This window comes from Triturus cristatus, chromosome 8 (assembly GCF_964204655.1).
Source record: "Triturus cristatus chromosome 8, aTriCri1.1, whole genome shotgun sequence".
Taxonomy (NCBI): Eukaryota; Metazoa; Chordata; class Amphibia; order Caudata; family Salamandridae; genus Triturus; species Triturus cristatus.
Window position 1 is genome coordinate 90,878,689 of NC_140591.1, and position 15,888 is coordinate 90,894,576.

Genomic DNA, 15,888 nt, shown 5'->3' on the forward strand with positions numbered 1-15,888 from the left:
GGGTGGGATGGACTCGATGCAAAGCTACCCGACGCCACCTACAGGCTCTTGAGGAAAGTGCGGAGAAAAAAATCTACAGATCCGGCCTGTGCCTGGGAGTAGTCACAAGTTGAGGAATCTGCCGTTATATAGAGTAGCCACAGAAAGTGTTACTGAAGGTGAGTAACTTGTTCTACTAATTCATTTATACAGTCGCTTGCATTTAAATCAATATTTTTTAAATGAAGATTCTCGTCTGGGGTTGAGGTTTTCCCATACTCTGTAATGCAGTGGTTACCGCAGTCTTGAGCTGTTGCAGGGCCAGCTTCAGTGCCCATGGCAGCTCAGCAGAGACATCTCCTCCATGTGGCACCATCTCTGGCACTGCTAGTGCCCTTCAGCATGGCACTACTTCTGAGACTGCTCCCACAAGATGACACTTCTACAGCGGCAGCCCCACCATCTAGCGATAACTGCCACCATCAGGCACTGCTAAGAGTCAACTCCCACCAATTCTGGCACTACTGCAGATTTTGCCTCCCCCAAGCATCTGTTTGCTAAACAGCTACAACTTCCACCATTCTGGCATTTGTAGAGAGGGGACTTTCCCCACCCTGTAATGACTACAGCGCCACCTTCCCTGGTTTGTGGTACTGCTAATGATCAAGCTTTCTCAAGCCTGGAATTTTTAGCGAGCCAACTTCCTTCACCCCAGGCACTGCCAGAGAGGTAGTTTCTTCACCTCCGAAACTGCCACCTCTGGCACTGCTATGAAGGTAACCGTCCACAAAACCTTTCCCCAGCCTCCTGTGCATGATAAATAGCTGCCTTAAGAGAGAACGCAGTCATCGTGGCACATAGAATGGTTGTTTGTCTGATTATCGCGGATACAGTTAGTTACGTTATATCATTCGGCCAGAGAGACAGACCCAAATCAAGCCACCTGCCACAGAAATATCTGCTCCAAGCTCAGCGAGACTGGTGGTGGGTGTAAGGGCAGTTGCCATAAACATATATTGTTTCCATTGCTTTTGGGATAAGCAATGGAACATAGAAGCTGTGTCTTGACAGTAGCTAGAATGCCTCCAAGGCTTTTTTATTCACTGACTTGATGTTGCTGGCTGAAGTGATGAAGAGATGAACCATTGCGTAGATGTGCCTTTATGATTTGTTTTTACTGTGAAAATGTTGACTAATTGTTTATAAAGGTTGCAGCTTCATTTTATCGACCCTCACCATAACTAAATGTCTCATTTAAAGGTATTATTTCTGTATTTGGATATTCTCCTCATTATTTTTTTTATTTGTTTTGCAGCTGATGAGATCTTGCGCTTACGAAAGCAACTGTCGGACATTCAGAAGGAAAATGCTCGGTACATTGAGCTTTTAAAGGCAAACGACATATGCTTGTACGATGATCCCACGATTCACTGGAAAGGAAATCTGAAGAATGCGAAGGCCCCTTTAAATATCCCAAATGAGAGTCAGAAGAACATCATTGTGTACTCCAACGGGAGCCCTCTGGGTGTGAACAATCAAAGCGTCTCTTTCAATGTCAACCAGAACCTACAGAAACAAACTGCCAATGTTGTCCCTGTGCAGAGAACATGTAACCTGCTTACACCAGCTACAGCTGCAAGTGTGCCCACAACAAAAACGAAAGTATGGCCCCAGAGTACAGTATGTACATCCACGTCCCATCAGCAGATTCCACTGTGTCTACCTGTAACCATTCCAGCTCAAGCCATTCTTAAGATTTCCACCTCGGAGGGGGAGCCAAACATACTGCATGCAGCTGCCAATTCACAGGATATTCTACAAAGCGGAACCGCCAACCATTTGCTCTGTGTCTCCGGAAGTGCATCACAGAGCAATCAGACCGTTCAGGAAAGTACAGTTGGACAACAAAATGGAAGTGTGGCTGAGATAGTTGTGTCTCAAGTCACAAATACCCCAGTTTTGCCCCAGGAGTCCTCACGATTGAATGTATCATGTTCAGGTTTTCAGGAAAGCTTTGTGGTCACAATAACAAATGCCACCTCTGAGCAGTGCACACAAGCTAATGTCGCTGGAAATTTCCAATCGACTAGTGTCGACCCACTTGTTGATGTAACCAGCAGTGGCAGATTGTTGGTGACTTCAGCAGTCGCAGAAACAGCGGGGATAAACACATTGCCAGCTACAACATTAAGCACATTGCCAGCATCCTGCCTGGACAGTGGTTGGTCTCTCCCTAGTTCCTTGCAAGGTTCAGGTATTACTGCCGACTTAATCAGCAACAGCAGTCTTACAAGGATTCCTGCAACTGGAAACACACAGACTACATGGACTACTTTGCAAGTGGCAGGTAACACAGTTCAACCCCTAAGTTGCGCATCCCATAGCAATCTGCCTGCTTTGTCAAATGAGCCAATAAATAACACTGGAGCTGTACCTTCCACCAGCAGCATCCCAACGATCACTGGTATCAGTTTGAACAATACCCTCCAGGTTGAGGGGCATCCAGCTGAGCAGGTAATTGTTACCTTGCCATCATGCCCCTCTTTAACTGTGCAGCCACTGGTTGCTTCGTCTCAAATAAAACCACAACCAGCAAAAAGTATTGTCCCTTTGAATCCAGCTATGCAGGTCTTTCAGATGGCTCCACCAATAGGCTCCACTGTGACTGCAGCGCCTGCCAACCAAAATGTTATAATTCTGCACCCTCCTAATCCTTTGCCATGCCCTCCAGTAATAAGAGCAGAGGTTCCCACCCAGACAGTTGGGCAACAGATTGTTATTATTCAAGCAGCGCCTAATCCAAATCCTGTGCCGCTGCTTTCTACCCAGACCCCGGGACCTGCCAGGTTACCTACCCAAGGACTTGGTCCTCTTGTGTCCACAAGCAGTCCTGTGCACAATGCCCCAACGCAGCAGATATTCGGGAGTAAACATCTTGTTCATATATTACCAAGGCCTTCTAATACTTCATCGGCATCTGTTTCTACGCCTTCCTTTTCCGTTACAATGTCCAGTCAACAGCAACCACCAACCATTTCACTCAATGGCCAGTTATTTGCCTTGCAACCAATGATGTCTTCTTCTGGGACTGCACAACAAACTCCTCTGCAATTTATTCAGCCTACCACCAGCGAGGATCCAAATACAAATGTTGCTCTCAACACCTTTGGGGCTTTGGCTAGTCTCAGTCAAAGCATATCCCAGACGGCAGGACAGAGCTGTGTACAATTGTCAATCAACCAAGCCACTATTCCATCAGCCCCAGCAAGTTCTTCTGCCACCCCTGCAATCTGTAGTCCATTGACCACCACTGCCACATCAGCACTAACACCCGAACATCTGCCTACTTTACAGAGTACTTCAAATACAGCAAAGTCTTGTTCATCTGCAGCTGTTAAATGTAAGAGGACAAACAAAAAGACCAGCACCAAGAAGCGCCCCACATCCAGCAAAGAAGTGCCTCAACTGAGCAAAGGAGAGGATGCTTCAACACCTGATCCTGCGCGTCTGGAATCCTCAAAGACCATTTCAAATACTGAAAAACCGAGCCCATTGGATAGTACTTCTCAGGCGACGCAATCTCCATCTGGGTGCCAGTTGAGCACTGTGAGCTCTGTGACGGGTGTTAGCAACTCTGACCACAACCCTATAGAGAGTAGTAATTCTGAACTGCTGGCAGGATCAATTTCTGAAGGGGATTTGCACACCTCGACTGTGCCCAGCCCCTTGCTTTCAAAGCCTTCAGGGAAAGGACAGTTTGTTTTGTCCACATCAGTTTGTAAAGATCCAATTCTTCTTGCAAAAGAAACACTTGAGCATGAAGCGGAGTCACAGCCTGGCTCTTCACTGCAAGCGGAATGTTCCAAACAGTTTATTCCAATAAATTGCTCTACTCAGTCTAACACAGTTAATCTCACTCTAGTTACCCCTCTTTCTGAACCATCGACCGACCATAGCAGTTCAAACATGAACTCTATTTCTGAAGCGGTAAACATTTCAGAGACAAATATCAGTAGGCAAAACCACTCCAGTATAATGCAGGCTGCTTCGGATTTGTTGGAGGGACAAGGTCTGGGTAGAATGCTTTATGAAATTGCAAAAGAAAAATCCACCACCTCCCAAACTACGTCACAAGTTCAGAGCGAGCTCCAACACCTTTCAACTACTGACCCAAAGTCAAAGGACTCGGATGATAATGGCTTCTCAGACAAGAGCATCAATTCTGTAACTGAAAATATAAACCTTGAGCACAGCTGTGTTGCTGAACAGGAAGTAGTGGTTAGTACCTCCTTGGCTCACAGCAGGCAGGCAGACTCTCCCATGTCTACTAGCTCTGGAAGCAATCATAGCTTTTCTGTGGCTTCTATGCTGCCAGATACAGCCAGGGGAGAGGTTCCAAACAGTGCACCATTGACCCAAGTGTTCAATGTCTGTACAACTTCGGAACAGACTGATATAGTTGCACTAGCTGCACGAGCTATTTTTGAGCAGGGAAATGCTGAGAGAAGGAAAGTGGCCACCCAGGTTGAAATGAGAGCTATGCCTTCAGAGGCTACAGACAATGCATCCATGGGAGGAAACGTGCCGACTTTTGCACAGACCTATAGTGACAAGAGCAGAGAGCAGTTTGAGACCCAGCAAGATAAAACTCCTTCTCGGGACTACAACCAGCCAACTGACGTTGGTGGTTCAGTTGCGTCCCCAAGTTGTTCTGTACATATGGAAGCATCCACCATTTCTTTGCAGACTGCAGTGCAAAATACAACCAGTTTAAGTATTAATAATTTGATCCATCCTGGCAATGTTGACCATTCCTTTGTAAGTTGTTCGAATTCATCCCAGCCATCAGAACAAATGGCAACCACTACAACAGTTAACTTATCCAGACCGTTAAAGTCCTATGACAACCAGTCACCAGCCCCAGCAGTGGCCACCGAATATTCTCATGAGCAAATACATGCCTATAGGGCTTCAGTAATGCAGAGTTCCCAGGCACAAGAAGTTAATGAGGAGCAAAACCGTGAAAATCGCAAAGAAACTGCCAAACGCCCTGTGCAAGAGGATAACCACCTCTCTACTGCCAAGAGACAGAAACCGTGTGAGAGCGCGCCTATAAGACATGACCGGATGCCTTCAATAAGAGGAACCTCAAATGATTTTGTTGAGCAGACTCAAATTTTGGTTGATCAAATGTCTCATAATTCTTCAAACTCAGTTGTGTCAGTGAGCAGTCATGTACCAACCAATAGCTTCAATGCATTATTCCAAACCAATGTTACCTTTGTAAACTCTGCGTTAAGGCAAACTGATATCCGGTCCAACTCTCAGTCTGTACTTGCAGATCACCAACAGGGACAGCCACATAACCAACATCTTCAGCAGCGGGTATCAGGTCAGACAGTTAATCATTTGCACAATAGCAATCCATACCTGAAACAGCAGCAGAGTGGACAGTTGCGAGAACGGCCTCACCTGTATCAACAGCACCATAATCCACACTCAGACAGCTCGATTCACTCACAGGCTCACAACACCCACCAACAAAGAGCAATGCAACAAGATGTTCAGATGCAGAAGAAACGGAATGCTGGTCAAGGAAGCCAGGCCAACACACTCTCTCTGCAACAGAAACATCACGCAAGTGATCAAGGGCGACCAAAAGGAAACCACACCCATCCACACCATCACCACCACCAGCAGATGCAGCAGCAAATGCAACAACACTTCACAGCTCCCCAAGGTGAGAAACATTGTGACAACTCTGCTGGCAGCAGGAATAATCATGGTGCCCACCAACAGAACCATCTTAATTCAGATATCTTGCATCAGCAAGATGTTGGGAACAGGCAACAGAGCACCGGTTCATCTTCTGAACAGGTGACAACACATAATCAACTTCAGAGACTTATGACTTCCCGGAGCTTGGAGCAACACATGGTGTCCCAGCCAAGTATTGTGTCCCGACAATCCAATATGATCTGTACCCCTCACAGGCAAGAAAGAAACAGGGTATCTAGCTATTCTGCAGAAGCGCTTATTGGAAAGACGTCCAATTCTGAACAGAGGATGGGATTGTCAATTCAGGGCCCCAGGCTGCCAGACCAGATAGAAATGAGAACATATCTTGATGTTTCCAGGACTAAAGGTTTGCCAATTCATAACATGCAGAACCGCATACCTATGGAACATGCTGTCTCTGCTGATGTCCAGCGTGTTTCCGATTGCCAGTCTTACAAAACAGGCAGCTCTAACCATCAGTCAACAGGAACCTTTGAACTGCAGACTTCAAGGAATAGTGAAATAGGAAATACAGTTGCATCACTTAGGAGCATGCAGTCACAGACCTTTCGAATAGGCCAAAACTCTGTTCCAGCTTTAGACAGGCAAAAGAGGCTGCCATATGCACCAGTTCAAGGGATTCCCATTGCAAATTCTATGCCACCTATAGAAAATACCTGTCACCAGAGTTTTATGCAGAGTTTGCTTGGCCCGCATCTGGGCGAACCAGTTGTTGGAAGTCAAAGATTAATTTCTGAACATCAGAGGAACACACAATGTGGTGTCTCAACTACACTGGAGTACAGCTGCCCAACAGGGCGCGAATCTGTGCATATTCGAAGAGACAGTGAAAGTCAGAATAGGGAAAGCTGTGATATGTCAATGGGGGTGATCAACTCCAGAAACAACTCTTTAACTATCCCTTTCTCAAGTTCATCTTCTTCTGGGGAAGTGCAGGGTAGGAACACAAGCCCTCACATTTCTGTTCAAAAATCTAACCCCATGAGAATCACTGATAGCCAAGGCTCCAAGAGCCAATTAAATACAAACGTGTCCTCAAATGTGCATGGCATTTCCCGACCATCACATCCAACCATATCCCATGGGAACTCCGATCAAGGACAGACTTCTGTGCGCCAGTCTAATCCCCCAATAACTCAACGTTCAAGGCATCCTTTGCAAGACAACAGTAATTCGAAAGTACGTCCGCCTGAAAGAAATCGATCTAACACTCAGAGGCACGGGAATGTATTTGACCCAAGCCTTCCCCATCTTCCGTTGGCACCAAGCAGCAGTATGATCCTCGGACGCCAGCCATCTTCAGCGGAAAAGAGAGCCAGTATTGTTCGTTTTATGTCTGATGGCTCTCAGGTTCCCAATGACAATGCAGGAACCGATCAGCACGCACTCTCTCAAAATTTTGGATTTCCGTTTATTCCTGATGGTAGTATGAACCCAACAATAAATGCAAATACAGCCTTTATTCCTCCAGTTACCCAATCCAGTGCTACCCGCACGCCTGCCCTAATTCAAGTTGATCCTCAAAATACATTGCCATCTTTCTATCCACCCTATTCACCTGCCCACCCAAGTCTATCTAATGATCTTTCCATCCCTTATTTTTCTAATCAAATGTTTACAAATCCGAGTGCTGAGAAGCCAAACGGTGCCAGTTTGAATAACCGGTTTGGTTCAATTTTATCCCCTCCTAGACCTGTTGGATTTGCTCAGCCCAGTTTTCCTCTCCTTCCGGATATGCCTCCCATGCACATGGCCAATCCGTCACATTTGTCTAATTTCAACTTAACATCCTTATTTCCAGAAATTGCAACAGCTCTTCCCCCAGATGGTTCTGCAATGTCACCTTTGCTGTCTATTGTTAACTCTGCCACTTCCGACTCCTCCAAGCAATCCTCTAACCGACCTGCTCATAACATAAGTCACATTTTAGGTCACGATTGCAGTTCAGCCGTATGAAGGCATGTGACCGGCCTGATGGCAAAGCATCCAGAGAGCATCAGTGGGTTTAAAGTCATAGACTACCTGTCATGCAAGTGAACCCGTAGGAGTAAAGAAACCCCATCCTCTGTATTTGCCCTCACAAATGTTTTGTGTACATTTGGCTTCTTGTCTCCTTTGCCTGAATTATGTATTGCAGGCTATCCTCAGGGACTGTACAGAGGGCAGATTAGAAAGCAGGCCACAGAGTCATAGATGGTAGGCCTCTAGGGTGATGAGTAATTGCTGATATAAAACACTATGTTTGGAAAGTGGAGAACTATTTCTGGGATCACTTTCTGCCAAATCAGCTCGTACAGAATAAGTATTTTTATAGCGACTAATCATAAGCAAATTTTTTTAACATTCTGGGTTAGTATTAATAAAAATAGTGTGTATGTTTGTGTGTTTGCACGCAAATCAGTGTGAACTTGGGCATGTGTAGACTTTCATTGCCTCCTGGATCCTAGCCATTTGCAGTGCTTCCTGTTCATCTCTGTAGGACCTGGAGTCTTGTGCCTTCCATCAACTGATTCTAGGATTGGCACATATGGTTCTTCCAGGCAGAAGTTGGAAGAGGAGAGCAAAGGTGGCTTGTTTACATTGTCAGTTGGACCGCCATAATTGGCTCCAAAATAATTGTTTATTAACTTATGGCATTTTCAACTCATCAATTTTTGTATTGACTAATTGTGCCATGCTTTGTTAAAGAAATTCATATCTTCTTCCCAGTTCCCCTCTCATTAATGTGGGTATGCTCCTCACGGAGGCCTGACCAAAGTGTTGCCATATACAATTTTTTCTTAAATTATTTTGAGCTTTTGGGTGGGAAGACCTATTTTCAGTATCTAAACAATATTTAAATGCAGCCTTCCGAAGAGGTCAGATTAAGTAAACTACTACTCTACATGGTAAAAGACAGTGTTGCTTGAAGATCAAAAGTAATGTTTTCCAGTACAGTGCAGCGGGAAGGTGTAAAAGAAACACGGTGCTTGAGAGATCTGGAACAAATACACGTATTCTACCCAGAGTAGCAGTATGTATGGTATGGAAAAAAAATGTGACACTTAGGACAATTACAACAAACATGGTTCTTTACCATAGTGCATCTGAAAGATCTGGAGTAAACAGTGCTACTAGAAGAAACATGATGGAACTGAAATTTAGAAGATAATGTGTAGTGGGAAGAATTGGAAGAGCCACTGTGATTGGGGTTTTCCAAAGATGCAGTGTAGCTCAAAATTCTAAAATAACTATGATTGAAGGACGTAAATAGGGCAGCTTGAAGATATAGAAGAAACAAAGTGTGGTTGGAATGTCTGAAGGAAAACAGAGCAATTGCAATCTAGAGAAGAATAAACTAGCTGAAAAATCTATAATAAATGCATTACAGCTAAAAGATATTAAACACAGACGAAACCTAGTGCTTCTTGAATTTTTATGACCTAATGCTTCGACCTAGCACTGCACAAATATCTAGAAGAAACTTAGAGCTGGTACTACAAGAAGACTAAGATGAAACACAAGAAAAGGGGCTTGGATTAGTTGAACCGAGGTAAACCAGCCCAACATACATGGACATTCCCTAATCACGCTAGTAACGTTTCCTAATGTAGGAACGTTTTACAAATATTTAGCTTAACATTTTGAGTTTATATACTCAAATTGCACTTTCTAATTCTGTATTGAAAGTAGGACTCCTGCTCTAAATTTGAGAAAGTAATGTGATGGAAGGTGGGTTCTCATTAGACCTTCATTCCTTTTTTCTGTTTTTCACCCTCAAGGTCCGCACTGTGGAACATAAACAATAGGCTAAGTATTTCACTTCTCTTAGTATCATTGTAGAAGTGTTTTTCTTTGGACCTTTTTGAGCTTGTAGATGTGGGTGTTCTAGACTGGTTCTGGTGCAGGTTTTCTGTTACATATTTATAGTGCTGGGTTGAAGATTACACACTAATGCTGATAGATCTAGCAATCGAAACACATGTACTTGATGTTGGGTAACCCTTGCATTGGCTTCTACGATCTTCACAAAAACCATGATGCGGATGCAATAATTGCATCTAGGTCACAGTTATGGTGTGAGTTTGATGTCTTTAAATTCACTGTGAAAATTCTTAGATGATCCATTAGTCTTCTCACTGTTATTTCTTCTGTTCCCATAACTGCACTTGCATGCAAGCAATTCGTCTGCTATCCACTCCTCCCCATCGCTTTTCCTGCTCCTGTTACATCATTGAAAGCCACTTCATTAGTTGTAGGCTGTGGTCTGCCTGTTTACAAAGTTAAAGCAAGTTGATGCTCCGATAAATCTGGGATTCTCTGCTGCAGTAGAAAAAAACATGGTAGTGTGCTTCTTGCAAACAAACACCTTCCAGTTCTTCAATGATGGGGTATGTCATGGCAGTTTCTAACATTACATATTTTGCTAAAATCTGGGAGAGACGACAGTTTTCCAGTCACTTCCCAGTTGGGCTGTTTTCTGATTTGGCCCCAAATTCTTGTCTGACTTGCTTCCAGGATGATCTTGTACTGGCTGTGAACAAAGCCTGAGTGGTCTTCGTATTGCAGAATTTGTCATTGACATTGTATGTGATAAATGCTTGAATGTATGTGATAAATGCTTGAATGAAATGCTGTTCTTTCATTGATGGTCTGCGTTGGCGTATTGCTGAATGGTATCCACAGTGTGTGGATAGGTTGATTCTCGTGAGAACATGTTGAAAATCTAAGATGAACTGCAAGGTCCTTCTCAATCGCTTGTTCTTCACAGCGCTACTATCCCAGTGGCCACAATTTCCTGAGAGTTTGGTGCCGTTCAGGTGTACATTGTTTTTTAGCCGTTTCTCTAATGACACCATATCTGTCTGTCCAGTGTACATTTCACCTCATTTAAATCTTTATCCCGAGGCATGTGTTAATTCATTATTAAATTTATCTCATGCACAGCCATCTTTTATTTAAGGTTCCACGTGTGCTGTCCTCAATGATCTCACTTATTTTTACGTGGCGTTGTTTTCTATAGGTACAACCCATGTTCAGTAAGCAGTTGTGGAAATAGAGAGAGGTGGAAAATCAGCTAACATGGTGGCAGCCACGTCTTTTAGAAGTAGTTGTATTCACTTTTCAGAAGTAGAAATATTGGTACCCAGTGAAATTTGAGATTGTGTCTTGGATTTGTTTTACAGCATTGTAATATGGTTCTGTTTCTGTATTCCAAAATGTCTTTTACCTGCAAATGTGTCCCCTGCTCTGTTTAGGCATCTGTAGTTTTCCCGATATATTACTGTACAGTTGTGTGTCTACTTTAGTGTCTGGACTTTTAGTGTTCCATCAGAATGTGTGTACCGACTTCCTTGCAAAGAGCAACCTAATGAAAAGATATGCACCCCGGAGAGATGCATTAGATCTCTTACTGTTATAGATGTTACTTTCTTTAAAGTGTATTGGTGCAGGAAAGAGTAGCAGAGATCTCAAATATAAAATATTATACAAAATGATATCCAGTGAGGAATAAATGAAAACTGGAAATGACGCATATTGTTTTTCATTGTATTTGGTGTATTGTTTTGTAAGAAAAAGTGTGGATGTTTTATTGATTACAGTTGTTTACATTAATTCACCTGCAAACTGATCTTTCTTACAGACGCTATATGCTGGTCTTTTGAGTTGCCTTCCCATTGTCTTGTTCCCAGTAGATTTTCGTTCACATTTTGTGGGCGTGGGTGCACATGCACACGGTATATACTTGCTGCCTTCATGTTGCAAACTTGCGTCCATAGGCAACTGAATTTGTGATCTTGGCCAATTTGAACAAACTTGTGAAGCTTTTTAGACATCTTTTGGTCTTGTCCACCGTATCTGAGAGCCTTCCAGTGACCCTTGTATTAGTGCTGTTGCAAGATCAATGCTGATTGCTGACTTCATAGGAACATTACTTTGCTCTTGCAGATCATTTTCATACAAACTAATGTAAGAAATTTAAAAATCCAGGGAAGTAACATACCTTAGACTGTTTCTGGAACCCTTTACATCTACCAGATCTGTATGGCCATAAATGCAGCAGAGGCCCAGTATGGCAGAGTTTCAGCATACCCACTAGATACATTTGGACATATGCTCCACGCTCTTTTCAACGTTCTTTCACTCCAGGTAGGAGTGAAATATTACTGCCTACTATCTGGACACATGGAAATGTATATGTGCATAGGTGAAATTACATTTTTTGCTATAGAGGGACTGAGTTTGATTTCTGACTTGTAATGTTTATATGTACAAAGCTGACAGCAGCGTCTGCTGTGTAATATTGCTGTACAGTTGTTTTTTACTGCAAAAGGAAAACAAGACGTCTATTAAAAAGCAAGAAAAGAAAAATATAAATACATAAATAAGGAGTGTTCATGCTTTGTAAATAAACATTTGCTTTATCAAAGTATACCAATGACAACCTGCCCAGTTTAGGAATTTCAGTTGACTAATGTTAACACTAAGTGACTGTTGTAATAATTATTTGTAAAGAAAATATAAAATATTTTATTAAAAAAGTGGGATTTTTCTGCAATTGTTTCTGTGTGTTGATTGTTCTAAATAACCAAGTTTATGCTACATCACTGTTCTCGCAGTGTATAGAAAGTGCTTAAAGAGTTACTGTTGCACACGAAAAGGATGCTACTTTCTTTATTTACAAATCTATTTTAGAAAATGTGTAATTTGTTACATTTTAAAAGATAACTTCTGTTTCTCTGTACTCATACAGTTCGAGGCATATGAGCTGCAGATTATACACTGTGCATAGATAGCCATCTGGTGTTGGGCCCGGATGTTTGCAGTTTGTTTTTCCTCTTGGAAAGTCTTTGGAAGTCACGAGGTCGGTGACTCCTCCTTTGGTTCGTATTGCGCATGGGCTTCGGCTCCATCCTCAGATTGTTTTTTTCCGCCATCGGGCTTGGATGTAATACTTCGCGCTTTGGTTCCGAACTTTTCCAGTTCAACGATCGACGCAAAATCCTCGCTCATCGAGATTCTTCAGATAACCAATCAGCTTAATCACCTTCTCTTCGACACTTCTTCGATTCCAGTCGTCGACGGCGGCCTTCGGGCCTATCCCGGCTTCGGTCTCGGCTGATGGAAAGAACTCCCTTCAAGAAGTGCCCTCGATGTGGGTCCAAATTCCCCCACACCGATCTTCATGAGGTGTGCAACCTCTGCCTCTCCCCTGAACACGAGGCTCGAGACTGCCTGCAAGTCTTTTAGATCGAAAAAGACTATTCGAGATCGAAGGGCCAGACGCAACATGGCGCACTTCTCGACCTCCGCTCCAGTCGACATCTTCGGGGACGACGTCGAAGCTCCAGGACAGCAGCACATCGAAGAAGATGACGACGACCTCGTCAGTGCTTCCGAGGCCGACGACTCAGATTTGGAGGACATCACCCCGGCGCAGAGGGTCATGAATACTATACCCCCTCCCACACCCGCGCCGATACCCAAAAAGGCTTCGGTCACGCCTTCGCCTTCGGGCCTAGGCAAGACCAAGGACACTGCTTCTAACACCCCACCTTCGGGCCCAGTAAAGAAGCCTATTAAGCCTTCCGGCAGCTCGGGCTCGAGCCAGCCTACCAGCGGTTCCGAAAAACACCCTTCGGCACCGAAGAAAAAACCGGCCTCCACCTCCACACCGAGCTCCGCACCAAAGCCCTCGGTGTCGAAACCCGCCCTCTCGGTGCCGACCAAACATCATAAGACCCTCGGCGCCGACACTCCCGTGCCGAAGCCTCTCTCGGCACCGAACAAAAAATCGGAGGTCCCAAAAAAGCACGGCACAGACAAGCCTAAAAAGCCATCGGCCCCGAAAACCTCGGCGCCGACCGAGCAACCAGTGTCGCAAGAACTATTCACACCGGACCCTCTGCAAAAGACACTTACCAAGGATCCAAAAACTGGACATTTGACACTGTCTTCAAAAAAGAGACATTTGGACAAACCAGCTCCACCTCCACCTCCACCTCCAAAGAGGAAGGACTCTGCTACCTCCCCTTTCAGAGTGCCTTCCCCACCTCCTCCACTCCCTCCACCCTCCCCACCTTCACCTTCTCCACCCCTGCCTCATCGCTCTTCGACCCTGTCTCCAGACCATGATGATCAAGGGGACCCTTACTACGATCCAGCAGATGTGCCACAAGACCCCACCCCTACTGGATCCCCAGACCCATGGGATGACTATAACAATCCGGACATCCCAGATGTCCCACAGGATGACCTTTATCCATCCAGGCCATCCCCACCAGAAGACTCGTTAGGTTTTCACCACCTACTACAGAGGGCGGCACATTATCATGGGGTAGAGCTACATACTGACCCAGTAGAGGAAGATTTTCTCCTAGACACCTTCGATACTGCACATAGGTCTACTGCTATACTACCTATGCTAAAAGGAGTAATCAAACATGCACCAGAGGTTTTTAAAGACCAAGTCAGGGCTAGGGTCTTAAACCCACGTATAGAGAAAAAATATAAAGCCGCCCCCACAGATCCTGCATACATTAAAGGCCCTGCACCACTGGATTCCTTAGTGGTATCTACAGCTAGGAAGAGATCAAATTTTCAGGCGTCAGGCGAAGCACCACCACCTGACAAAGAGTCCAAGCTCCTAGACTCGTTAGAGAAGCGCACTGCGTCACAAGCCGCCAATATATGGCGTATCGCCAACACTCAAGCGCTATTGGCCAGATACGACAGAGCGCATTATGATGAGCTAGAAACCATCATGCACCATCTCCCTGAAAAATACAGAAATAGGGCTAATGAATTGATTCAAGAGGCAAAAACTATAACTAATACCTCTATACGCTGTGCCCTAGATGCAGCAGACACAGCCTCCAGGGCCATAAACACCAGTGTCCTCCTCCGTCGCCACGCCTGGCTTAGAGTTTCAGGCTTTAAACCTGAGGTGCAAGCCTCCATATCAAACCACCCATTTATTCAACAACATTTATTTGGTCCAAAAGTTGATGAAGCCCTTGAGAAGATGAAGAAAGACACTGATACGGCAAAATCCATGGGAGCCCTACAGTCACACACTCCTAGGCGCTCCTTTCGCCGCTCTTCATTTCGGGGCACGGGTAGAGGCTACTCCTCAGATAGCGCATCCACGTCCTACAAATCCCCTCCTCAGTCCACCTTCACAAGGGGCTATCAAAGAGGCGGCTACAGAGGCAATAATAATAAAGGCAGAGGCAAAACAAATACCGCCCGCTCTGCCACACCGCCTACCCAATGACTTTCCCCCGCTCCCTCCAGACCATCCCACTCCGGTCGGGGGCAGAATACAAAATTTCCTTCACGTCTGGGCGACCATCACCTCAGACAGAAGGGTGACCCAAATTATTTATTCAGGGTACTGCCTAGAATTAACATCTATCCCCCCAAACATTCCACCCAGGCAACGCCCAATGTCACAAGAACATGCCACGTTACTAAAACAGGAGGTAATCTCCCTCCTGCAAAAACAAGCCATAGAGCAAGTCCCCATCACTCAGCAAAATTTAGGGGTCTACTCCTTGTACTTTCTGATTCCAAAAAGAGACGAGACTCTATGACCTATTCTAGATCTCAGACCTCTAAACACTTACATACATTCAGACCATTGTCACATGGTAACCCTTCAACAGGTTCTTCCACTCCTCTCCCAGAACGACTTTCTCACCACACTGGACTTGAAAGACGCATACTTTCACATCCCAGTACACCATGCTCACAGAAAGTACCTCAGATTTGTAGTAGACGGGCAGCACTACCAGTTCAAGGTGCTCTCGTTCGGGGTCACAACAGCACCAAGGGTATTCACCAAGTGCCTAGCAGTAGTGGCGGCACACCTCAGAAGACAGCACATTCACGTCTTCCCATATTTGGACGACTGGCTAATAAAAGCCACGTCCTACGACCAATGTGTGCACCACACCGCCGCTACAATTACAACTACTTCACCAGCTAGGTTTTACGGTGAACCACCAAAAGTCCCACCTGATACCATCACACACAAAACAATACCTCGGTGCCACCATAGACACCTCAAAAGCCATAGCCTATCCCAATCCTGCCAGGATTGCAAACATACAGGCTCTGCGTCAAAAA

At 44.8% G+C, this 15,888-nt stretch overlaps 1 protein-coding gene across 2 annotated transcripts in view; it reads left to right on the top strand.

Moving 5' to 3' along the window:
- Positions 1–12,311, top strand: part of USF3 (upstream transcription factor family member 3) — a 168,074-nt gene extending 155,763 nt beyond the window's left edge. For both annotated transcript variants that reach the window (XM_085621090.1, XM_085621091.1), the window contains one exon: positions 1,295–12,311. In XM_085621090.1, coding sequence (XP_085477216.1) covers positions 1,295–7,734 — 6,440 coding nt within the window. In that variant the 3' untranslated portion in view covers positions 7,735–12,311. The remainder of the gene's footprint in view (positions 1–1,294) is intronic.
- The last annotated feature ends 3,577 nt before the right edge of the window (positions 12,312–15,888 follow it).